At 43.6% G+C, this 27,100-nt stretch overlaps 1 protein-coding gene across 2 annotated transcripts in view; it reads left to right on the top strand.

The window, feature by feature from the left end:
- Positions 1–27,100, top strand: part of TCF20 (transcription factor 20) — a 98,611-nt gene that overhangs the window by 31,214 nt on the left and 40,297 nt on the right. For both annotated transcript variants that reach the window (XM_068560883.1, XM_068560884.1), the window contains exon 2: positions 11,738–17,491. In XM_068560883.1, the coding sequence (XP_068416984.1) occupies positions 11,774–17,491 (5,718 nt within the window). In that variant the 5' untranslated portion in view covers positions 11,738–11,773. The remainder of the gene's footprint in view (positions 1–11,737; positions 17,492–27,100) is intronic.

Genomic DNA, 27,100 nt, shown 5'->3' with positions numbered 1-27,100 from the left:
TTTGGGGTATGGAGAGAAGTTCGGTGTCACTGGAGTAGGAGGTGTGAAATGAGGTCATGAAATGTGGAGCTGGAAATTCTGTTGGTGTCAGAAGCTGAAGAATCTTTAAATTCCATGCTGTGAACTCTGTGGTGTTTCCTCAGACTGGTTAAGTGGGAAACCAGAATTTTGTTTATTTGCAAAATGTGTCAAACATGCAGAAAAGCACAGAGTCTAATGACACCTGTGTACCCATCACCCAGATTTAACAGATGTCACGGTTGGATCCTCCTGAGTACCTCCCTCCCTCCACTTAGAACCATATTCCCAAACACCAGGCCTTTTTCATATGTATCATTTCTAAAATTTATCTATGTTCATACATACAGAGCTAGAGAACTAGTTTGGAATTTTTCCATTGTTAATTCATCTAATATAGTAAAAGGAATAAAAGCTTGATCCTACAAAATCACAAGTACCCCCTCAGGCTGGTTTGACATGTCTCCATTCGGCTGAAAGTATATCCTGGCTTTCTGGCACGGTTGAAGTATTATAGGCTTATACCTTGTACTTTGCCCCTTGGAGGATCAGCCATTTTTCTAAGAAGCCTGGGTTCCATTTAGTGAGGAATGGCATTTATAAACTCAAAACTGAATGTCAGCTTGGTTCCCTAGGATTATTAGCGTTTTCTTCTAAAATTACAATGCCTGTGTGTGTGTGTGTGTGTGTGTGTGTGTGTTTAATGTTTAACTTTCTAATTCACCTGGAGTTTTATTTTTATGGTTATCATGAGATGAGATCTAACACAATTATTTTTCTCACTGAAAAATTCCAGAAATGTAACATGTTATCCCAATACCCTTTAATTTATTTTAATTATAATTTAGAAAAAGTTATGATACATGGTAGGACAAATATCTTCTGACTCTTCATAGTTTCCCAAATTTTCTTGACTAGCTTCCCATGTTTTCTTTAATTGAGCTTTAGAATTCATTTATCAAAGCCTCACAGAGACAGTGGAGAGTCGTCTGGTTGAGGGGGTGATGGTGAGGAGACTTGAAGGTTGAGGCTTCAGAGCTTGGGAGATTAGTTATGTTGAGCAAAATAAGTAAATTGATGAAGGAAGTATGTAAGTATATATTGAGGATAATGGGAGCCAGGTGTCTTAACTGTCTGAGGAGGGAATTACAAACATGGAAAGATGGGAGGTTGGAAAGATCCTTGAGGGTGTTGGGTTGGAATTGGAGGTGTCAAGATGAACACGTGGTTCTTAAATGTATATACAACTGTAGATATAGAAGTACTTATAGGTGTGGGTGTTCGTGTACGTGCATAATGTTTTCTAGCTAGAAACAGTGACATCCCAGTAGCAATGAACAATCCTAGCACCCAGATCCTTGTTTCTAAATATTATCCTCCTCTAAAATGAATCAAGTGTCCTTGGAGAAATGGCTAGTTCCAGGGGTGGGGGTGGGGAAAGTAAATGATGAGCCTAAAACATCTTGTGCCAGGAAGTAAGGGAATGCTCAAGAAATGGAATATGTCAAAAGGATACAGGAGCCAGTTTGAAGACGTCTCCACTCGCCAAATGTGGATAGTTTGAGAAACAAATAGATGAATGAATACATGGGTGAGGAGGGAAAGTTCTGCCTGCTAATGATGGATAGAGAATCACCATTTGGTAACCATCCTAGAGGTGGTTGATTCACATGGGAGTCATCAGTGAGTGGATGTTTGACAAAGAACAAGATGTTGGCATAATCTCAGGATTCTCCCATGAGGTACTCATCCGGTTACAAAGGTAAAGTGGTAACTTTACGGTGGAGAAACCTGGCAGAGATGGGCTTGACCAGGTGAATGGGATTGACATCACCACCAGTGGAGGGATGGCTTGCCATCCATCCCTGATGTGATACACTGAAAAGAGCACAGCATCACGTCTCTGATACTACTGCCAAGAAAGCGGGACCTGAGCCTGGACATGCAGGTTGAGGACCATCCTACAGAATGAAAGGGCTATGCTCTGTTAAGGACATGGAAGTCAGGAAAACACTGGGGAACTATTTCAGATTGGCGAGACGCTGGTGAGACATGACAACTTGTATTCCTGGATGGGATCCTGGGCCAGAAAGGAAGAAGAAACGTTGTTGGGACAGTTAACAAAATTTGAATGGACTCTGTGGATTGGATTGGTGGTATAGTATGAATGTTGATTTCCTGGTGTGGAGGGTTTTATGCTGGTTATGTAGATGGATGTTCCTTTTTTTGGAAATGTACACTGGACTATTTAGGGGTGATGGGGCTTCATGTCTTCAGCCTACTCTCAAAGAGGTCAGGAAGAAGCTAATAGGTATTTATACAGGGTATATATAGTCATCCCTCAGTATCTGCAGGGGAGTGGTTCCAGGACTCCCTCAGACACCAAAATCTGTGGATGCTCAAGTCCCTTATATAAAATGGCATAGTATTTGCATATAAACTATGTACATCCTTCCATACATCATCTCTAGATTACTTACAATACTTAATACAATGTAAATGCTGCATTACATACACATAGTTATAAACTCAGTGTGAGTACTATATATTATAAATAGTTGCTGGGGAAGCAGATTCAAGTTGTGCTTTTTGTAACTTTCTGGAATTTTTCCCCCCTAATATATTTGATCTGTGGTTGGTTGAATCTACAGATGCAGAGCCCATAGATAACAGAGGGTTGACTGTATAGGTAATGAATATGTATAGGTAGTGGAGCAAATGATATGAAATATTAACTAAAAAATAAAATGATATTATCAGTTGGGGAATCTTGTTGAAGGGGGTATGTGAGCACTGTACTATTCTTGTACTTTCCTGTACATGTGAAATTATTTCAAAATAAATTATTTTTTAAGACCCTACTGAGATTTTGACCAGAACGTTATCAGTTTTATAAACTGATCTGTGGAGACTTGACCTCTTTATGATACTGTGTCTTTTCATCTAGATACGTTATGTGTTTCCCTGGTGGGTTGGTTTATTTTGTTTTGTTTTTGAACTCTTCTTTGGAGTCCTTTGGTAAAGTTTATTTCGACATGTAGCTTTTGCCTACTTCTACTTTGGATTAGTCCTCTGGTATCTTTTTAATTTTGTTGCTATTATAAAATGAAGCCATTTTTGCCTATAAGTGGCAACACTGATTGCTTTCTGTGATCCTTTTTGCCTGTGAAGGTTTAGAAATTATGTACTCATACAACCTTTAAGTGAGAAAAAAAAATTAATAACATCTCAAAAGCCCTCAGGCTCAATAGTTAGGAAAAACCCACAGGGAGCCCCAGCTAGATCCAGAGATACCACCAGCTCTACCCCTTTTCCAAAACTATTGGCCATCCTGCCCACAGATGAGGTCATCTAGATTGATCTTGTGAATATGAGACAGGCAACTATCTAATGGGAATGGGGTTGAGCCCCTTTGGCCTGTCCAGGAAAAGTTTATGGCGTTTCCATGCAGTTACAGAAACACGTGGTGATAGGATGCTGTGGTCTCTTAGCTATTTGAGATTATGTCTAAAAATAGGGCTGCCCACTCTGGGGTGGAATTCAGCTGTTTTTAGGTCTAATTCTGAAAAATAGCTCAGAGAGCTGGTGTTTTCTGTGTACACACTCACTTGGGCACCACAGTGTATGTGTGCTGTTGGTGCCAGGTTTTCTAGAGCGAGGATTCCTGCCTGACATTGCCTTTCTCCCCCACCTGCCCCTGGGCTTGTAGGGTCTCCTCTGCCTTCCTTTTTCCCTTCTCAGTCAGGGAAGTGCTTTGCTGTCAGCAGAACAAAGATATTTTTGAGATAGTGTGAGAGGTATATTTTTAAAATAAGGTTAATGAGATTTTAAGTGATTATTTTCTATGCAGGTATTAATGTCTATAGAAATGAAAATGCATCCATAATCCTGCCACCCTGAATAATAGAAAGGTTTTCATTTTTCCGTACTGTTTGGCCCTGGACCAAATGACTTCCAGATAGTTGTAACCATAGCACAGATATGGTTACTTTTCTTCATCTTAGTATATAAAGTAAGTATTTCCTATGGTGCTAGAATCTTCACAGTTGTTTTCAATGAATATGTACTATTTTATTGAGTGAAAATACCATAATGTGTTTAATCATTTTCAAATGCTAAAAAGTTAGATTCTTGCCCATCTTTTCTGCTTATAGATATCACTGGAGTGAATATGTTGGTACCTTGGTTTTTGCTTGGTTGTTTTGAGATTTCCTTAGGATAGAAATCTAGTAAATATTGATAGAATTACTGGGTCAAAAGATATTAATATTTTTATTAACAAATTGCTTTTCCAAAGGGTTGTAATAATTTATGCTGCTTTTGCTATTGTTTGTACCAGCTTCACCCCAACCTCACCAGGTGTCATATCATCTCTGCTTTTTTTCTTTTTTTAATTTAATAGCTATAAATTTGTGCTCCCACTTTTTGCCAGCATGTATTTGATCGTGTTTGAAGGTGGATGTTTTTTATAGCTTGCATGGTTAATACAAAACAGGTTTTGACCCTCAGAGCAAACTTTTTAGATCTGTAGCACTCTGGTGGGTGTCTTTTCCTCTAGACGACTGACTTGCAAATTCCGAGTTGGTTCCTTAAGCTGCTTTCTGGGCTCCCAAGCCAGGGACAGGCCGGCACCATCAGCACATTATCTTACTCTTAAGGCCTAATTGTACTGAGACACCTGTCAGCCACCAAGAAAGGTCTAGGCTCTGTTCATCTGCAAATATGATATAGAATATGAAATATCAAATCAAAACCTTGAGTAAATCTTTTTGCCTGATCTACTTAGGAAGATTCCATGTTTGCACATACATAGAGCAAATAACAGAACTATCCAGGTATAGAAAGTCAATTCAACTCTAGAAAATTTCAAGATTTCCTTCTAAAATAACTCCCAATCTGTCAAAGTCTTGCTGCTGTTTCACGGAAGGCTTCTGTCAGAAGTACAGGTTGGGTTCTGGGGTGGGCATTCCATATCCCACCTGTCTGTTTACTATGAATGTTTTGCTTATTTAACTTCTCTGAGCCTCACTTTACAAAAAGGAGTGCTAATACTTGTTAGAGCATGGTGAGGATTAAAGACATTAATATTTACATAAAGCACCTGGTACAGTGTGCGGCTTGTGTTAGAGATGCAGGAAATAGGTGATAGCTACAGTTACTGTCTAAGTGTTAGGATTTTTTTTTTTTTTTTTTCCTGGCTGTGCTGCTAGGCATGTGGGATCTTTGTTCCCTGACCAGGGATCAAGCCTGTGCCCCTTGCAGTGGAAGCGTGGAGTCTTAACCACTGGACCGCCAGGGAAGACCCAAAGTGTTAGGAATATTTAAAACCTGGATTTAAGTGCTCCTTGCTCTATTTGTGGTACAGTGAAAGAAGGGAAAGTGGGTTTTAGAACCAAAAGAATTTGAGTTATAGGATGTCAGCTTCAGTTTATCCTAGAAGAGTGACTTTTGGCAAATTACATAATTTATCTGTTTTTTTTTTCTCACCTGTAAGTTGAAATATATGTAAAACTACCCAGTGCCTGACACACAGAATAAATGGTAGCTATCATCATCAATAGCGCATACCTTTAGATAGTGGTTAAAGGCAAATGCACTTCACTAAGTTTGTTTTTACTAACAGAGAAAAGCCAACAAATGACCTGCTTTAAGGAAGACTTGTGGAAAAGGTCACATTTCAGGAGCTCTTAAGATTCTGGGAACCATATGACCTGACTCAGTAGGAAGGAATTTGTGGACCTAGGGATGTTTCAGAGGTGGCTTCAAGGTGAGGGCAGGACGATGGCCCAGAGCGGACGGAGCAGGTTTGATTGAGAGGGTGGAGATGAGCAGAAACTGGGTTGGGAAGATGCCAGAGGGCTTCAAGGCATGTGGGGAGGCAATGCTGTCAAAACAGCAGGCGAAGAAAAGCTGTTCCAGGTGATCGGTTCTGGGAAAGAGACCTTCTAGAGATGTTATTCTAGTCCAAGAAAGATGAGAATGGCAGTGACAAGTCTGGAGAGGAAAAGGGCAAATCCAAGAGGTGGAAAAGTCACAGGATTAGGTAACACCATAAATACAAAGAGTTCAAGGAAGAGATGAGTTTGAGGTTGTTCTAAAGCGTCTTGCTTAGGGATATCTAAGAGGTGATCGTGGTTCTCCTTGGGGATAGGAAGTTGGGTCAATTGAGGAAAGAACATTTTTGTCCTTGAGAATGAGTTGGTGACTGCCTAAAAATGTATTTTGTCATCTTTATGGAAATTAATCCAGCCACAAGTGACACTGCCTAGAGTCTTTACATGCAAAAGTGACTGTTCTGTCTCCCCACCACCACCAAAAGAGGTCTGGAGGCCTTGTCATTAAAACTATTACCATATGGTTAATAAGTCCTGCACACCTGACCCACCCCATCCCTGGCAGTCAGAGTCCCAACCAATTTTGAATCCTGGGCGTTTCTTTCTTCCTTGCAGCTTGGCTGTGCATTTCGTCTGACATTTATAGGTGTTTTGTTATGGGAGGATTTTTAGACCCTCTGGTATGTTGCATGAAATAGAAGTCTCTCGCTCCCCAAGTGATAATACTCTACTCTGAAATCCTAGGAATGAGAGAAGAACGATATTAGTCAGGTGGAAACAGATGGCACGCTCAAACTGGGTACTTTAAGGAGCATTTAATTGTTTCATTCAGGCAAAAGGAAGGTTTCTATTCCAGGTATGAAGAGTTTTGATAGAGGAATTAAGGATTTACCCAACTGTTGGAAGAACTGGGATTGGGAAGGTCAGGGAAGCTGCTACCGATCATCTCACACTGAAACACCACAGTGAGTGGTTCTCGTGAGCTCACGGGGAAGCCGCTGTGAATCCATGTCTGCTGCAGCCACCTCCGGGAGTATTACCCTCTCCTTTTCTTCTGCCTTTCAAATCTTGCTTGTGCTCCTCTTTGTAAACTCTAACCCAGATTATGCTGGAAAAAGGGTTCTGAAAAGGTAGCTCCCAGGTTCTGATCTGCAGAGGAGAACTTAGAAAGAGGGTAGTCACAATGCTGCTGAGTTGTCCACAGTGCAGAACTGGGACGATTTACAAAGGGCAAGCAGGGACTGGGGACACCAGTGGAGAAAGTGGAGTCTCCTGGGCTAGCAGTAGCGGGAGGTGTTAGTATCCCTGGGCCTGGAAGGCAAGAGGAGGAAGCCGTTCCTCGAGCCTGGAGAAGGCGGCTGGCTGCTGAGGTTTCCCACCCGGGGCTTGGCCATTGGTGGGTCATCTCAGCCAGCCTCAGTCACTCACTGCAGGGTGGGAGCCAGGAGTGTAAATTCCTCCTCCTCACCCTCCTCCTGCCTCTTCCAGGCAACTGGACCAGAAGCCAGAGGGGCAGTGGAGCCTCTTGACAGTCCCTATGGTGCCCCCTCCCAGAGACAGTAGGATGGAGGTGGGTGAGGAGTAAGGTTGGAGGGAAAGCAGAATAATCCACCAGACAGGGGCCATAACTAGAAGTATTTGTGTTGTTAACATCTTGAGGATTAAAGCATTTTTTCAAGGTAAGGGAGGACAATAAGCAGAAAATCAAAGGTTAAACCTGAAATAAAAGAGGAAGCAGGTACTTGAAAAGATCTCTCAAGGAAACTGTCTTGAAGACAGTTTGGAAAACTTTGTGGAGAAGAGAATGGTTTGGGGAGTGGGATGATATTGGACACAAGGAGGAAGAAGGACAAAGAAGGCTAATGTTGGTTTTCTACAAGACGGCAAGGTCGTTGGCCCCTGGGGTAGGGAGGGGAGTGTGGCTGCAGGGGGAAGCAGTGCTTGTAGTGAGGTCAGTGTGGACTCTGGATCATGGACCATGGAACACATAAGGCACTGCGTTCTGGACTTCACCAGTGCACCTCCATAGCCCTCCTGAAACCATTCAGAAGGTTAGGAAAATGGGAGAGAACCAGGAAAGGGAGAGTTGGGGAGGGAGACGAGTTGGTAAACCTTTTTCATATTAGGTATAGAAATTCCTTATGGGTGACTTTGCTTCCTTTTAGAGTGTCAGATTTTCTTTACTGCATCTGTACTCATTCAAATGAGGAAATTCAGGCATTTGTCACTATTAATCATGAAGCTATAAAACTGATTACACTGATGCTCTGCTTTTCTTAAATGATGGGACAGTATTGGAATTATTTATTAGTAGCTTATTTTATACACTAATGCTAAAATTAGTACTTTGGGTTTACATTTTCAATTGCTGGTATACTTGGTTTTCCTAATTGCTTTACTTGGAAATACTAAAAAATGAACTTGCACCCACTTGCTGGTGATCAGATACTTCATGTGTACTGAGAGTATTTAACTTTACTAGTACCCTGCAGGAGATAGCTGGCTGTGGGTTTTTTTTTTTTTTTCTTTTTTCATCTAGTCCATAAACCAGAACAATAACAATAGGGAAGAGGATGACATCATACAGGACAGGAAACCTCCGAGAAGGGCTGAGAGCACACCTCGGAAGGAACTGTACCCAAATCTGTCTCCCACTCTGGAGATGGGATTCTCTGAGGAGCCAGGCAGCCGGAGGTGGAGGCGGGAAGTGCTGATGTTACAGTGTTCTTCTTAGCAGCCCTTGTTGAGGAAAAATTTGGAGCAAGTGGCAACATTGTTTATACACTCATTTTTCAGAAGACTGATTTTATTTACAGAAGGATTAATTAAACAACATGTAAGATGTTTATTTATGGAGAGATGATCTCTCAAGGAAGCTTTTCATTAAACTGCCAGATTTAGTCTTTTTGTTCTATTTAACCCATCAGCTGCCTTTTATCATGTGGAGAAAGCCATTGGCATTAAGAGCTAGGGTAGAAGGACACCACAAACAGGAAAAATACCTGTGTGGACAGAATTGGTCTTGACAGTCTTAGTTCCTAAGGTGGTTACTAACTTACCCTGAGTGGCTTAGTGGGGAGGTCCTTGTGAGAGGGAAATAGAGAAGCACATAACTTCAAGGTATTGTTAGTGGGGTCATCCACTTTTCAAGGCTGACCTCTGACAGGACAAGTGGCAGTTGTCACTGACTGCATATTAGATCCTCTGGGTACTGTAGTGTTAAGAATGTGGCCTGAAGGTGCAGACTGCCAGGCCAGCCTTGTGAACTCTGTGCTTCAGTTTCCTCATCTGGAAGATGAGGATACTGATTTTGTGAGGATTCAGTGAGTCAGTGCTTATAAAGTGCTGGTACAGTATCAAGCACTACAGTAAGCCCTCCAGTAGGAGTTATCTGTTGCCCAGCAGATTCACTGGAACACAGAAAATAGCTGTCTGTTGCAAAGGCATTTTGAAGAGGAAGAGAAGAGGTTTCCTTTAGATTCTGAGATTATTTGTACTTGAATGTTTAAAGGTGACTTTGGGTCATGTGATTATATAATCAAACTTAATATCCAAGTAGTAGACTCTTGTCTAGCTATTTAGACTTAAGATAGTTCAGGAAGAAGTGGGTCAAGCTTTCAGAGTTTAGAGTTACTGACCATCTTCAGCTGTGGTCCATGTTTAATTTCTGCAGTCTCCTCACAGCTCTCATGGGGACTTAAGTTGGGTTTTTTCCCTCTGGAACTGGATAATTTTACAGGCAGGATCTTAAGCATCATCTAGCTCTGCTTTCAGATCAGTCATATTCTATTTTCTCTTCCTGCTCTTCTCTCATCTCACTGCCACACCACCATCTCTGAGTATGGAAGTTCTAGCCTGGTTCTCTGAGGCTTACTTCTTGTGCATTTACTGGTTTATAGAATGCCTGCTGTGTGCTCCTTCCTGTTTTAATGACAGGAGGATTACAGCAAGGCACCAAGTCTCTGCCCTTGGAAGTTTACATTCTGGTGGGGGCAGGAACAGATAGTATAGAAGTAGCGCATATGTACCTGTTGGGAATAAATACTGGGGAGGAAACAAGGCAGGGGAATCAGGAAGGCCCAGGTGAGGGTGTGGAGTTAGCTGTTTTTTAATAGGATGGCCAGGGGAAGGCCAAACTGGTTCCTGGAAGGAAGTAAAGAGGCAAGCCGTGTGCCTCCGGAGGAGGAGCATCACGGGCACGAGCAAAGTTCCTGTGTAGAAATGCTGGTGGCCCGGCCCAGAGGCAAGGAGACAGCAGAACTAGGGTAGAGAGTGGCAGAGGAGGACGTCAGAGAAGTTAGGAGGTGGGGGGCGGGCCTCCCAGACCAGCTTCACTTGGGATGAAATGGGGAGCCACTGCAGGGCTTGGAGATACGGAATCCAGCTTACCAACTTACCTTTTAAAAGAATCACTGACTTTCCTGCCGGCAACTTCTTTTTCAGCTCCCCTGAGAGGGAATTAGATTCATAAGCCATTGTAGGAAAACTTTGTCTTAACTTACCCTAACCCATGTGTGTTTTGTAATTTCTTTTTTGAATAATTGATTTTAAAGTCATTTGGAGCAGTTTGACCTTGTCTTATTCATCTCTGACTCTGAGGAGACAGGCCCAGGCAAAAGATGTAAAATAGATAGCTAGTGGGAACCTGCGGTACAGCACAGGGGGCTCAGCTCGGTGCTCTGTGATGACCTAGATGGGCGGGATGGGGGGGTAGGGGTGGGAGGGAAGACCTAGAGGGAGGGGATATAGGCATACATATAGCTGATTCACTTCGTTGTACAGCAGAAAATAACACAACATTGTAAAGCAATTATACGCCAATTAAAAAAAAAACAGCTCTTGATTAATTGTTTAAGAGGAGTATTATAGTACATGAGAATTACATTAGCAAAGGTAATGCAAAGTGTTGACCCAATCAGATGACTTTGGGAAGAGTCTAGGTCCTAGGCTTGGTGAATTCTAATTTTCCTCTATATCTTCTTTTGCTGTTCTCCTGTGTGACTGAATTCCCTCTTTCATAGGAATGGCCAATAATAACTTTGTGAATACTAGATTGGCAAGTCAAAAACTACATGGGGGTTAGAGATGCTAAAACTTCATGCAAACCTCCGGAAAGAATCTGGACGAATAGTCACTGCTACTTTGGCTTATGATGCCTAGCCCTTGGTACCTGGGAGTTGAGGATGGGAGCGGGTGGTGGGGCTTGGACATACTTATGTGTCAAGAAGAGGTTAACCCCTAAGATTATGTATAGCTGACTGAAGCAATAAGGAATCCATGCAGTGTTAAGAGTTGAGTGTCCCGGGGTCACGCATCATCACAGGTTGTTGGTAATTATAGTAAACCTGCAGTCACATGCATTAGGATATAAGGAGCTGACTTCTGTTCTCAGGCCAAAGTCGGGGAGGGGAGTAACTGCCTCATCATTATGTGAGACTCTCAGTTCAATAATCAGTCTAATAATACATGAAACAAACTAAATGAAAGTGTTTTTTTCTCACCCCTCCCCCACCGTAACTGGAAGACTTTAAAAAAATTGTTGGATTTTTTATTGACAATAATAATATAGCCCCATATTTAACCCAGTTGAATTTTGGGGGCTCTTTTATCTAATAGTGAGGTTTTTACTGTATTGAATTTGTATTTGCCCAGAATGTTTCTTTTCATACTACCGTAGACTTCTGCCTCACTCTTATGGATGTTTCTCTGCTTATTTGCAGCTTCAGAAATGGATAAGATAAGAAATAAAGGAGATGAAATTCAAACCAGTTAATAACTTCATCTGGGCATCTGAATTTTCACATCCCCTCCATCTCTAAACTTGATTTTATTTGTACTGAGGAGATGCATGTCTAATACTCGGTTTTTTTTTCTTCCGTTTCCAGGAGGGCTGTTGGCCTGCTGCGGTGCTGCTGAACAGTATGCAGTCCTTCCGGGAGCAAAGCAGTTACCACGGAAACCAGCAGAGCTACCCACAAGAGGTACACGGCTCATCCCGGATAGAAGAGTTCAGCCCTCGGCAGGCCCAGATGTTCCAGAATTTTGGGGGTGCAGGTGGCAGTAGTGGTGGCAGTGGCGGCAGCAGTGGTGGTGGACGACGAGGAACAGCGTCTGCTGCTGCAGCAGCGGCAATGGCTAGCGAAACCTCCGGCCATCAGGGCTACCAGGGTTTCAGGAAAGAGGCTGGAGACTTTTACTACATGGCAGGCAGCAAAGACCCCGTGGCAGCCGGAACCCCGCAGCCTGCTCAGCGAAGGCCTTCTGGGCCTGTGCAGAGCTATGGACCCCCCCAGGGGAGCAGCTTTGGCAATCAGTATGGGAGTGAGGGTCATGTGGGCCAGTTTCAAGCACAGCACTCTGCCCTTGGTGGCGTGTCTCATTATCAGCAGGATTACACGGGACCTTTCTCTCCAGGGAGCGCTCAGTACCAGCAGCAGCCTTCCAGCCAACAGCAGCAGCAAGTGCAGCAGTTGAGACAGCAGCTTTACCAGTCCCATCAGCCTCTGCCGCAGGCCACTGGCCAGCCAGCGTCCGGCTCATCCCACATGCAGCCGATGCAGCGGCCCTCAACTCTGCCAGCCTCTGCCACTGGTTACCAGTTAAGAGTGGGTCAGTTTGGCCAACACTACCAGTCTTCTGCCGCGACCTCCTCCTCCTCCTTCCCTTCACCACAACGTTTCAGCCAGTCTGGACAGAGCTATGACGGCAGTTACAGTGTGAATGCTGGATCCCAGTACGAAGGACATAATGTGGGTTCTAATGCACAGGCTTATGGAACACAATCGAATTACAGCTATCAGCCTCAATCTATGAAGAGTTTTGAACAGACGAAGATTCCGCAAGGGACCCAGCAGGGGCAGCAGCAGCAGCAGCAGCAGCAGCAGCAGCAGCAGCAGCAGCAGCAGCAGCAGCAGCAGCAGCAGCAGCAGCAGCAGCAACAGCAGCATCCCCCTCCTCCTCAGCATGTGATGCAGTATACCAACACTGCCACCAAGCTGCCGCTGCAAAGCCAGGTGGGGCAGTACAGCCAGCCCGAGGTTCCTGTGAGGTCCCCCATGCAGTTTCACCAGAACTTCAGCCCCATTTCTAACCCTTCCCCGGCTGCCTCTGTGGTTCAGTCTCCAAGCTGTAGCTCTACCCCATCTCCTCTTATGCAGAGTGGGGAGAATCTCCAGTGTGGGCAAGGCAATGTGCCGATGGGTTCCAGAAACAGAATTCTACAGTTAATGCCTCAACTCAGCCCAACCCCATCAATGATGCCCAGTCCTAATTCTCATGCTGCAGGCTTCAAAGGGTTTGGACTAGAAGGGGTGCCAGAAAAGCGGCTGACAGATCCCGGGTTGAGTAGTTTGAGTGCCCTGAGTACGCAAGTGGCCAATCTTCCTAATACCGTTCAACACATGCTACTTTCCGACGCCCTGACACCTCAGAAGAAGACCTCCAAGAGGCCTTCTTCATCTTCTAAGAAAGCAGACAGCTGCACAAACTCCGAAGGCTCCTCACAGGCTGAAGAACAACTGAAGTCCCCTCTGGCAGAGTCACCGGATGGAGGCTGCTCCAGCAGTTCCGAGGACCCAGGTGAGCGAGTGAGGCAGCTGAGTGGCCAGAGCACCAGTTCTGACACCACCTACAAGGGTGGAGCCTCAGAGAAGGCAGGCTCCTCGCCAGCACAAGTCACTCAGAATGAAGCCCCCAGACTCAGTGCCAGTCCTGCAGCCAGAGAAGAGACCGCCTCGCCAGGTGCTAAGGACATGCCATTGTCATCTGAGGGCAACCCAAAAGTCAGTGAGAAGACAGTTGGGGTGATTGTCTCCCGGGAAGCTATGACAAGTCGGGTAGAAAAACCTGGTGGGCAAGAAAAAGGCTCCCAAGAGGATGATCCTGCAGCCACTCAAAGGCCACCCAGCACTGGCGGGGCAAAGGAAACCAGTCATGCGTCACTTCCACAGCCAGAGCCTCCGGGAGGAGGAAATAAAGGAAACAAAAATGGAGATAATAACTCCAGCCACAATGGAGAAGGAAACGGCCAGAGCGGGCACTCCACAGGGGGCCCTGGTTTTATAGGCAGAACTGAGCCTAGCAAATCTCCTGGAAGCTTGCGCTATAGTTACAAAGATAGCTTTGGGCCAGCCGTGCCAAGAAATGTCAGTGGCTTTCCTCAGTTTCCTACAGGACAAGATAAGGGGGACTTCACTGGCCATGGGGAGCGAAAGGGTAGGAATGAGAAGTTCCCTAGCCTCCTGCAGGAAGTGCTTCAGGGTTACCACCACCACCCTGACAGGAGATATTCTAGGAGTACTCAGGAGCACCAGGGCATGGCTGGTGGCCTAGAAGGAGCCACAAGGCCTAATGTGTTAGTTAGTCAAACCAATGAATTAGCTAGCAGGGGCCTTTTGAACAAAAGCATTGGTTCCCTATTAGAAAATCCCCATTGGGGCCCCTGGGAAAGGAAGTCAAGTGGCTCGGCTCCTGAAATGAAACAGATCAATTTGGCTGACTATCCAATTCCCAGAAAGTTTGAAATAGAGCCTCAGTCATCAGCCCATGAGCCCGGGGGTTCCCTCTCTGAAAGAAGATCAGTGATCTGTGATATTTCTCCACTAAGACAGATTGTCAGAGACCCGGGGGCTCACTCACTGGGACACATGGGTGCCGACACCAGACTTGGGAGGAATGAACGTCTCAATCCAAGTTTAAGTCAGTCGGTCATTCTTCCAGGTGGGTTGGTGTCCATGGAAACAAAGCTGAAATCGCAGAGTGGGCAGATAAAAGAGGAAGACTTTGAACAATCCAAGTCCCAAGCTAGTTTCAACAACAAGAAATCTGGAGACCACTGCCACCCTACTAGCGTCAAGCATGAGTCTTACCGAGGCAACGCCAGCCCTGGAGCAGCTACCCATGATTCCATCTCAGACTACGGCCCACAGGACGGCAGACCCACGCCAGCGCGGCGAGTCCCTGGCCGAGTTGGTGGTCGGGAGGGCATGAGGGGTCGTTCCCCTTCTCAGTATCATGACTTTTCAGAAAAATTGAAGATGTCTCCTGGGAGGAGCAGAGGCCCAGGGGGAGACCCTCATCACATAAACCCACATATGACCTTTTCAGAGAGGGCCAACAGGAGTTCTTTGCACACTCCCTTTTCTCCCAACTCAGAAAGCCTGGCCTCTGCTTATCACACAAACACTCGCGCTCATGCTTATGGGGACCCCAATGCAGGTTTGAATTCTCAGCTCCATTACAAGAGACAGATGTACCAACAGCAACAAGAGGAATATAAGGACTGGAGCAGCAGTTCTGCTCAGGGAGTGATCGCTGCGGCTCAGCACAGGCAGGAAGGACCCCGCAAGAGTCCAAGGCAGCAGCAGTTTCTTGACCGAGTACGGAGCCCCCTGAAGAATGACAAAGATGGCATGATGTATGGCCCACCGATGGGGACTTACCATGACCCCAGCGGTCAGGACGGTGGGCGCTGCCTCATGTCTAGTGATGGTCTTTCTAACAAAGGCATCGAATTGAAGCACAGCTCCCAGAAGTTACAACAAGAATCTTGTTGGGATCTTTCTCGGCAAACTTCTCCAGCCAAAAGCAGCGGTCCTCCAGGAATGTCCAGTCAAAAAAGGTATGGACCACCCCATGAGACCGACGGACATGGGCTAGCTGAGTCTACACAGTCATCCAAACCTAGTAATGTTATGCTAAGGCTTCCAGGTCAGGAGGATCATTCTTCTCAAAACCCCTTAATCATGAGGAGGCGTGTCCGTTCTTTTATCTCTCCCATTCCCAGTAAGAGACAGTCACAAGATGCGAAGAACAGTAACGCTGAAGATAAAGGGCGCCTCCTTCACCCACCAAAAGAAGGTGCTGATAAAGCCTTCAATTCCTATGCCCATCTTTCTCACAGCCAGGAGATCAAGTCCATCCCGAAGAGAGAATCCTCCAAGGACCTTCCAAGTCCAGATGGTAGAAACTGCCCTGCTGTTACCCTCACAAGTCCTGCTAAGACCAAAATACTGCCCCCACGGAAAGGACGGGGGTTGAAATTGGAAGCTATCGTTCAGAAGATCACATCCCCAAACATTAGGAGGAGTGCATCCTCGAACAGTGCAGAGGCTGGGGGAGACACGGTTACTCTCGATGACATCCTGTCTTTGAAGAGCGGCCCTCCCGAAGGCGGGAGTGGTGCTGTTCAGGATGCCGAGATGGAGAAGAGAAAAGGTGAGGTGGTGTCTGACCTAGTCTGTCCAACAAACCAGGAGTTGAGCATAGAAAAGCCTCTTGCACGGTCTTCGGAGGAGTGGCGTGGCAGTGGGGATGACAAAGTGAAGACCGAGACACACCCAGACACGGCCACTGCTGGAAAGGAACCCCCTGGTGCCATGATGTCCTCAACCTCACAGAAGCCTGGGAGTAACCAAGGGAGAACAGATGGTTCCCTGGGCGGGACAGCACCTCTAATCTTTCCTGACTCCAAGAATGTACCTCCAGCGGGCTCCTTGGCTCCTGAGGCAAACCCCAAGGCTGAAGAGAAGGAGAACGATACAGTGACGATTTCCCCCAAACAGGAGGGTTTCCCCCCAAAGGGTTATTTCCCATCAGGAAAGAAGAAGGGGAGACCCATTGGTAGTGTGAATAAGCAAAAGAAACAACAGCAGCCGCCACCTGCACCCCCTCAGCCCCCTCAGATACCAGAAGGTTCTGCAGATGGAGAGCCAAAGCCAAAAAAGCAGAGGCAAAGGAGGGAGAGAAGGAAGCCTGGGGCGCAGCCAAGGAAGCGGAAAACCAAACAAGCAGTTCCCATCGTAGAGCCCCAAGAACCTGAGATCAAGCTGAAGTATGCCACTCAGCCACTGGATAAAACTGATGCCAAGAACAAGTCTTTTTTCCCTTATATCCATGTAGTAAATAAGTGTGAACTTGGAGCCGTTTGTACAATCATCAATGCTGAAGAAGAAGAACAGACCAAATTGGTGAGGGGTCGGAAGGGTCAGAGGTCCCTGACCCCTCCACCCAGCAGCACTGAAAGCAAGGTGCTCCCAGCTTCATCCTTTATGCTGCAGGGACCTGTCGTGACAGAGTCTTCTGTTATGGGGCACCTGGTTTGCTGTCTGTGTGGCAAGTGGGCCAGTTACCGGAACATGGGCGACCTCTTTGGACCCTTTTATCCCCAAGATTATGCAGCCACCCTCCCCAAGAATCCGCCTCCTAAGAGGGCCACGGAAATGCAGAGCAAAGTTAAGGTACGGCACAAAAGCGCTTCCAATGGCTCCAAGACGGACACTGAGGAGGAGGAAGAGCAGCAGCAGCAGAAGGAGCAGAGGAGCCTGGCCGCCCACCCCAGGTTTAAGCGGCGACACCGCTCGGAAGACTGTGGCGGAGGCCCCCGCTCCCTGTCCAGGGGGCTCCCTTGTAAAAAAGCAACCACCGAGGGCAGCAGCGAAAAGACTGTTTTGGACTCAAAGCCCTCCGTGCCCACCACTTCAGAAGGTGGCCCCGAGTTGGAGTTACAAATCCCTGAACTACCTCTTGACAGCAATGAATTTTGGGTCCATGAGGGTTGTATTCTCTGGGCCAATGGAATCTACCTGGTCTGTGGCAGGCTCTATGGCCTGCAGGAAGCGCTGGAAATAGCCAGAGAGATGGTGAGTACGAGAAATCCATTACCAGTTGCTCTTTTTGTTACTTCTTTTTGATTCCTTTTCTTCCACCTTCACTTGTTTCAGCCGTATTTTTTATTCTTTCATATCACATGGTGATTCCTCCAAATTAAAGCCCCTAAGCTCATGTACAACACAGGGAATATAGCCAGTGCTTTATAATAACCATAAATGGAGTATAACATTTAAAAATTGTGAATCACTATGTTGTACACCTGTAACTTACATAATATGGTACATCAACTATGCTTCAATTAAAAAATAATAATAAAGCTCCTAGACCCAAATAACAGAAAATTAAGTAATTCGGACATTTGTTTCACTTTTTACTTTTATCAGCAATATGTGTTCACAGGTTACAGGGTCATGCTACTGTCCTCCAGCTCATTAAAACAAACGTCCCTGTTTCACCCCTTCCCAAACCTGATTCCTCTGCCAGTTTCCTCTGTTTCTAAACGATAAGTTTATACTGCTACTTGTGTTATCTATGGATCTTTTTTCCCATTTTTCAACATCTGACTCTGTAATACTTATGAAATATATACTATGGATATAACTTCTTCCTTTTAAAACTTTTCACTTCTCTAGAATTATTAATTCATGTTTTTATTTGCTTTTTATTTTCTTGGACCACATCTTTCCAATCCAAACGGCTCCTTCCAAGGGGGTTTTTGTTCTTCAGGTCTTTTTTTTTTTTTTTTTTTAATTGGGGTATGGTTGTTTTACAATGTTGTGTTAGTTTCTACTGTACAGCGAAGTGAAGTAGAGTTCCCTGTGCTATACGGCAGGTTCTCATTAGTTATCTACTTTATACATATTAGCGCATATATGTCAGGTCTCTTTCATAACTTTTCCTGGGGCGTTCATCATCACACTCATCATCATTTACTTCTTCCCTCTGTGGAATGCTGTTAGCTTACCCATGTCTTTACCTTACTTAGTCTGGGCCCTCATTTAATGGAGTGCATCATCCTTTAGTATTTTCCTGAGAAAAAGGATGCTTGGGAGGCAAATACATTGAGATCTTAGTATCTGGACGTCTTTATCGCATCCTCACGTTTGATGGAGGGTTGGTTGGGTATAGAATCTAGTTGCCTCTCACTATCTTGGAGTCATGCTTCCTGACCTGTCCTCTACCTCCTAGCGTTGCAGTCGACAGGACTGGAACCACTCTGATTTTCTGGCCCTAATACGGGTTGAGTCTTTCTCCTCTGGAAGTTTAAGGATCTTCTCATTTCCCTAGAGTTCTGAAATCTCAAATGATAGGCCTTGAGGTTGGCCTTTTCTTGCCATCTGTAACTCATGGCTGTTAGATCAGGAAGTTTATGTGTTACTTCTTTGATAATTTCCTTCCCTCTGTTTTCTCTATTCTCTCCTTCTGGAATTCCCATTAATTAGGAATTGTACCTCCTGGATTGATCTTCTGGCTTTGTCTTTTCTTTCCTATTCTGTGTTCTTTCTCTCTTTTTGTTCTGATTTCTCCATGCTTTCTACAACTTTATCATCTAATCAACCTTTTATTTATTTTCATTTCTGATATTTTCAACAACTTTCTCTTCTCTGAATATCCCTCTGTGGGGACAGTTACCTGCTTAAACTGGGCTGAGTAAGGGACCTAACTCCTCATACAGACTTTGAGCTAATGTTCTGGTTTCCAGCCCCATCTTGTACCCCCCACTTTCTGAGACACCTGTGCTTCCCAGGCACTGTGCCACAAGGTGGCTGGATTTCTAGTGGCTCCTCCCCTGCACTCTCCCCTCTTCTTCCCTTCAGTCTGCTGAAGCACTTGCTCTGTCTGTTTTATTTCCGGTTTCCAGAATTTAGACATCTCCTATGTGTTGTTTGTTTCCCCTCCCATTCTTCATGTCCTCATGAATTTATAAGTTTATCCCTTTATTTTTGTGGAAAGGAAACAGATGTGTAAATGTATGTTCAGTCTGTGATGTTTAATCAGATGAGAGTTTTTTGTATTGATTTGTATTTAAAACTTTCCATGCTTGACAGATGTACAGATGACTTAAAGTCATACTTTATAAGGGTTTTATCAGCCAGGGTCAAAGTATTCTTGGACACTTCATACTGTCCTCTCCTCCCCACTACATCTTGCCCACAAAGCACTGTATTTTATCATTGCATTATCCCCAGAATTTATAACAGTGTCTGATGAAAAGGAAGTGCTTGTAAACTATAGTCAAAAAAAATGTAATTAATGTGAAATTTACATATATTTTAAATTAGAACATTCTAATTCAGCCACACAAGGAGTTTGCCTTTCCCTCCAAGACATTGTCCCCACCCTCCCCCCCCACTTCCCCACAGGATCTTTTTTCTCCCTCCTTCCCTCTCTCCACCATCATTGTCACTCCTAAAGCCCCAAGTTTGAAATAGATTTGCTTCTTAGACACAGTGGCTTTTTTTTTTTTTTTTTTTTACCACACTGCTTGGCTTGCGGGATCTCAGTTCCCCGCCCAGGGATTGAACCCAGGCCACGGCATTGAAAGCCCAGAATCCTAACCACTAGGCCACCAGGGAAGTCCCCCACAGTGGCATTTTAAAATGCAAAAGTCCTAAAGGGACATAACATTTAAGACTCTAAAGTAAACACAAAATTCTTTAGTCAGTTCTGAGAGCTCAGTAATCCATTAATCATCATCTTGCCCCAGTTGATGGCCTGCTTGCCAACTTCACTCTGAAGGTTACAATATTTGGTGGTTTGGTTTGTTTTATTTGTTACTTTTTGGTGTGTGTCCCTATCTGCCCATGTTTTCTTTATTTCAACATAGAACATTATTAACATCTCTCAGAGTAATTTTTGTGTGTAAACTTTTGAACATTCTCTAGTAATAACTGGTAACCAGTAATCAGCAGACTAAATCCTTCTCAGCAAACCACTAGATCCCATGTCTCAATTCAAGTCTAGTTTATAGAAAGTAGAAAGCACCCTAAAATGATGCGACCACCCTAAATCACAGCCCCCTCCATCCTCAAAAGGGCCAAACAGCAGGCCTGCCTTTTAAAACTCCTAGTCAGGAATCATGTCTTCAGAAAGTGACAATTTAGTCTTCTACCTGTCAGCTTTGATCCCAAAATAAAATCTGGAATGTTATAATTGGAACAAATACACGGAATATGATAAATCGGTCTCTTCAACCCATCCCTCACAGCTTTCATTGACTAAAATGGTTAAAATAACATGAAGCACATTAGGTAGAGAACATTGAAAGTAGTTTTTGATTTTTAAAATATTAATTGCAGCCTCTACTGTTTAAGTTGGAAAGTTTCATTTAAGGTAAAAGGCATAAAAACAGGTATTTTTGTCCCTACACTTCTTCTATATAGTAGAGGCTCTAAACTTAGATCTTGGGGTTCTGTGATGGCACCATCAGGGCTGCAGATTCCACTCTCCATTTTTTTTTTTAGCATCTTTATTGGAGTATAATTGCTTTACAATGGTGTGTTAGTTTCTGCTTTATAACAAAGTGAATCAGTTATGCATATACATACTGTTCCCATACCTCTTCCCTCTTGCATCGTCCACTCTCCTTTAATAACAGGTTTCAGAACAGTTGACCAACCCTTTTTTAAAAAATTGAGATGTAATTGACATATAACATTACATTAGTTTCATGACCAATCTTAAATCTCATACTGCAGCTTTAAGCTTATTTTCTTATATTGTACTCATTTACTATACCAGTGCCCTTTAAGAATATTACCTTTCTCTTCCCTTGATCCCATTCTATTTTTTTTACATCCCTCTTTTAGAATAGAATGCTAGCTTTGTATATTGAATTTTTCAGTACACTGCACATCTGTTTTATTCTCACAAGCCACTCAATGAGATAGGAAGAGAGAAGATACCGTTCCATTACCCTCAGAATAAAGGATGGCTTGGCTTTAGTGACACATGCTCAGGTAGTATAGCCCAGTGATGTGTTGATTTTTAAAATGGTTTAAAAAGTTATGCTTCTTGGCTCTTGGAGCTGACATTCCGCTATGACTACAAGATCCTTTTCAGTTTTATGTGCCTAGCTTTTGTTCTCCTTTTCTTAATGTACACGAGAACAAATTACACTAACTTGCCTTCTTTTATTTAATTTGATGGATGCTGTTTCAATTTGTCAAGGTCACTTTGAGTCTAGTTTTATCTTGGGTTTTAGCAGATGCCTTCGATTTTGGTCTGCTTAATAAGCGTGCTCTCAATCCTGTCGTGTTGAGATAAGGCCACATATATTTGATTAAAGATCCATTTTGGCCTATGTATTTATCAGGTGTTTTGACAAGCACGATATTATAACAAAATAATACAAAGTCTTTGACAAAACAATAGCTCCTCTCCCTGTAAGCGTCACACTAATCTAAAAATAGCTGAAAAGTAGAACATTCCTGTACAAACGGCCTTCACTGTCTTTACTTTTCTGAGTGTCCTCTTTGGTTTTGTCTAACTGTGACCTCTGATTATTTACCTTGATGTAATTATATATGTGAATCCTCTGACATGGATGGTATGACCGAAGTAATTGCCTCTAAACAGACATACAAATAATTTGTTACATAAAAACCTGTTCAATATGTTTAGGAATGGGAAGGCTTTCAGGGATCTGGTGGCCATGGATCTCTGGTGTGTCCCTTGAGACTGCACATCTCAGCTTTGCCGGCCTGTGCTTGTTCCCTTCCCCTCCTCCACTACCTAGGCTGGTGGCACCCCTTCCAAATAGATTGTTTTCAATCTTGAAAAGTATATTAAAGATTATATTTAAAGGTTATTTAAAGTATTTAAAGTTTATTTTTATTACAAGTTTAAATAATGGACAATAATAATTTGCCTTCACACATCTAACAGGCTAACATCCTCCTTAATTTACTTTAAATAGTGACAAAAAACATAATTTGACAAGTGTAAAAGTACTAATACGTTGATTATGTTGTGAAGTGTGACTACGTGTTAAAATGTCAAAAACAGGTTAGTTAGTTTCTCCGGTTATTTGTAAAATAAAGGCATTGTCCCATATTCTCACTGAATTCCCATCTATGTGCTCCTTAAGTTAGCAGCCTGGCAAGCATGCTGCCACCAGCCCAGGTCCTGCAGAAGCCTTCCGTAGACTCCTGGTCTCTGCTCTTAGCTCCAGTATCCCTCTTCCCCCCATTGACTCTTTCCTTTCCCTCATCCCCGTACCCCCAGCTCATCACCCCTGCAGGCTCCTCTACTCTACCCCTCCCTCTCTCACATTCCCACACTCTCTCTCCTCATTCTCCTCTTCCGTCTTCCTCACACTCCCTCCCTCCCCAGCCCCCGTCACTTGGTCTTTGTCGTCACAGCTCTCATTTCTGTCACAGCCTGTCCACATTACACATTAAGGCACCGAGGCCCATTCACCTCTCTATTCCCATGACTTTTATCATACAGCAGAAAGTTGTGTAATTATCTTATTTCCTATTTTTCTTAACGTTTACCTGTGTGATAGATATCTCTTTTTATAACACTACATGATGGCCTTGAGACTGAACCTCCAGAGAAAGGGTTAATTTTCTTTCAGAATTTGGTTTTTCTGAATTCTAGGGACTCTCCTGTGAAATTTGAAGTTTAGAATTTTATTGTTTATATTACCTTACAAATTGAAAGACTTAGTGTTCCTACAATCTATTTCTTTATTTCTTTTAGGGATGAGAGAAGCATTACACCTGATTTTTAAATAAAATTTACAAGGGGCAGACTCTTCTTTGAAAATGCTGAAGGACCATAAATAAGAATATTGACAAGTCACTGTATATTAGGCCAAATAATTCATCCCTGAGATTTTAAGCTAGTTATTGCTGATGTGTTAAAAGAGCTCACATGATCAAATAGTATGTAAAAGTAAGTATTCATTTCAATTCAACAAATATCTGAGTCCTTGTTAGAAAACCAATAGAAATCTGAAGTTAGAATGCTGTGAGGGACCTTTGTCACTTCACAGGTGAGTGAGCCGCAGCCCCGGGCCCCAGGGCTGGTACGTGAAGAGAAGCCCTGTGTGAGGGCTCCTGGACCTTGTCAGGAAGGTTCGCTCGCTTCCTGCAGAAAGCAGTGCCTTGCCCCGCACAGCTCCTGCACGAGGGAGGCACAGCTTCCTTTACCCAGCTTTGTTAGAAAAATGGAGCTTCCGCCCCCTCATCCCAAGCCAAGGCCAGTTTTGCAGACACCTGAAGGCCACAGCTGCAGACCAGTTTCTTCCCATCTTCCCATGTATTGGAAAGAAGTCTAATAAGGGAAAGTCCAGTCAGCTTAATGGTTGCCCTCAAAGATCGTCCTCACCTTTCTGCCTTTGCCCTTCTGCTCAGCAGCTGTGTGTGTGTTGGCGGGGTAGGGGGCTAGGTCAAAGACCTGGAATCACGTTGCTTCCTGTGAATTTCCTAGCTGGTCACTTGCTCAAGTCACTAACCTCTGTACTTCACCTTCCTCATCTGTAAAATATGGAAGCTGATGGCACCCGCTGTAAAGAAGGTTGTCCTGAGCATTAAATAAGTTACTCTTTGGAAAGTACATAGAGAAATGCTTGGCATGTACTGTGGGCTGGTGTCTGCCCTAGAATGGCATCCTCACATGTTGTTTTGGCGAAGATGTGTTCCTGTTATAAGCTAGCTCAATAAGCTGTGGTTTATATCATTCCATCCTAGCACAGTTAGTGATTCGTCCCAGGAGTGTCCAGAACGTGTCCTCCTGGATAGCAAAGTTGCCCTGCATATGAAACAAACAGTTTCTCCTCATTTTTATTACTCTGGTGGGAAACTCAAGTTTGTGGGGAGCAGGGAGCATGGTGTTTAAGGTGTAATATTAATTACTGTCTCATGAAATAGCATTAGCCCACATGAACACTCTCAGGAATTAGAGTCCTCAAGGAGAGGAGGCAAAAGGAAGAGAATAAAATCTGTCTTCACATTAAGTAAAGACATTAATATTCTTGTGAGTGGGTAAATTTTTGATAATGATTATCTAAGGCCACAGTAAAGAGTCTACCTAGTAATAAAATTTTTTAAATAAACATTTTTGACAGGTCAGCACTATAAAGGAGATCCAAAATAATTAAGAATTCATGGAATGATTCGGGAGAACCACATTCCACCTCCCACCAAAAATAGTTAATATGTGTAGTATATATGGACCACAGAGGGCTCTGTTGTAGTCTTGGGATTGAGCCTTTAATTTATGGGCAGTGCGAAACCACCAGCAATTGGTGGGTTCCAAACTATTCCTGGAAGCTTTTGAGTTGTGGTTTTTAGATGAAATAAGTACTGTGCGCTGATGTTAGTCCTAGAAGGTGTCCTCACATTGTCATTTTAGTAAAAATGTGTTCCTGTCATTAAGCTTATTGGGTAGAAGTCAAACCAAAGAGAAAATTCAGCCCTATGTGACCCTGTCCCACTAACCCAGGTACAGTGGAGTGATTTTGGCTATGTGTGCTTATGACTGACGCTTGATTTGAATATATTGGCAGCATACTGCTGTCAAGTAATGTGCCTTGTGAGAACAGAACTAAAGAGCTGCTACGTAAGCAGACGCATGAGACCAAGGCCAACAAAATAACAAACTTCAAGTCTGAAGTGGTGCAGGCCCCTTCTGATGGGAGTGAGACCCAGCTGCAGTGACATCAACTTTTGTTTTTTAATTTTATTGGAGTATAGTTGATTTACAATGTTGTGTTATTTTCAGGTGTACACCAAAGTGAATCAGTTAAACATATACATATATCCACTCTTTTTTAGATTCTTTTCCCATATAGGCCATTACAGAGTATTGAGTAGAGTTCCCTGTGCTATACAGTAGGTCCTTATTAGTTATCTATTTTATATATAGTAGTGTGTATATGTCAATCCCAATCTCCAATTTATCCCCCACCCCTTACCCCCTGGTAACTGTAAGTTTGTTTTCTACATGTGTAACTCTATTTCTGTTCTGTAGATAAGTTCACTCGTACCGTTTTTTTAGACTCCACGTATAAGCGTATCATATAATACTTGCCTTTGTCTGACTTACTTCATTCAGTGTGACAATCTCTAGGTGCATCCATGTTGCTGCGAATGGCATTATTTCGTTCTTTTTTATATGGCTGAGTAATATTCCATTGTATATATGTACCACATCTTCTTTATCCATCTGTCGATGGACATTTGGGTTGCTTCCATGTCCTGGCTATTGTAAATAGTGCTGCAGTGAACATTGGAGTGCATGTACCTTTTCGAATACTGGTTTTCTCTGAATATATGCCCAGGGGTGGGATTGCTGGATCATATGGTAGTTCTATTTTTAGTTTTTTAAGGAACCTCCATACTTTTCTCCATAGTGGCTGTACCAGTTTACATTCCCACCAACAGTGTAGGAAGTTTTCCTTTTCTCCTGTGACATCACCTTTGAAGACATTTTATTTCTCACCTGTTTCACTAAGCAGCTAGTAGAAGAGTTTCTAGTAAAACGTATGTTCATTTAACAACTCTCAGGCATACTCATTGTTACTGGCTCCGTGGAGATGCCAGGTGGTTCCAGACTTTGAAAATAGTGTCTTTGAAATTTAAATCTTGGTTCAGACAGATATCAGATGTAGGTCCTTTGTTTGCTTGAGAGTTACTTTTTTTTTTTCATTCAAAAACTACTTAAAACTGGTTAAGATAAGCAATAGGATAATTGCCAGATGGTTCTCTTTGCTTGTTTCTAGGTAGAGTTCTCTCTGGAAAGAATCAAAATATGTTAATGCTTTGAAAAGGCAGCCCCTCAAAATATATTTGTATGCTGACACAAGACCTTGCACCTCCCAACAGGCCTGGGCATTTTAATCCACTGTTGTTCATGAAAAGCACATGGATTTTAAAAAACCAGCTCACCTGTCACCTGGTTCCCCAAGCAGCAGGTCCCCAGCACTCCCATTTTACCTGTTGCGCTACTTAGCACCGTGTACTGTGGCTGTCTTCCTCACCAGATTGGTTCCGCAGGGGCGCTAGGTCAGCCCTGGGGCGCGCTGTAGAGAATGACACAGGGCTGATCAGCACAGGGTGAACCTGTGACTTAAGAAAGACATGTAATGAGCAACGTAATATCTGGTGGAGGAAGGTGGGCCTTTGGATGTCATTTAAAGTATTTTTCGAAGCATGTAATAATTGAAGAGAAATGTTAAAGTGTGTTTTGGTAATGAGACTGAGTGACAGTTTTTTCTATATGCCACTTTATAGTTTCAGCAAAAAAATTAATGTTTGAGAGATAGTCAACCATGGCAGTGTTAATTGCTCATCCCGGTAGTTCTTTGTGAGGCACAGTATACAAGGCACTCACCAAAGGTTTTGTTGTTTGTGTGTTTTATTGTGTGCCCTTTGAGACAAAAATACGAGATCCAGAGGTCAGTCACCCAGAGTCCTAACACTGGTTTATTGTCCTAGACTGACCACCTAGAGGAGAGATTTGACTCAGAAGGGAGAGGAACAGTCCCTGTATGAGAATATGACCTAATGACACTCAGAACTCATGTTCCAGATCCGTCTATGAAGCTGCCCACTGTCCTCACTCAAAACCAGCATATGTGTGTCCCCTGCCTAGTTCTGTGCTCTCCTCTGCCCCAGCCAAAACCCTTG

This window comes from Eschrichtius robustus, chromosome 13 (genome assembly GCF_028021215.1).
Source record: "Eschrichtius robustus isolate mEscRob2 chromosome 13, mEscRob2.pri, whole genome shotgun sequence".
Lineage (NCBI taxonomy): Eukaryota > Metazoa > Chordata > Mammalia > Artiodactyla > Eschrichtiidae > Eschrichtius > Eschrichtius robustus.
The sequence above is the reverse complement of the archived record's forward strand: the minus strand, read 5'-3'. Positions and strand labels throughout refer to the sequence as shown.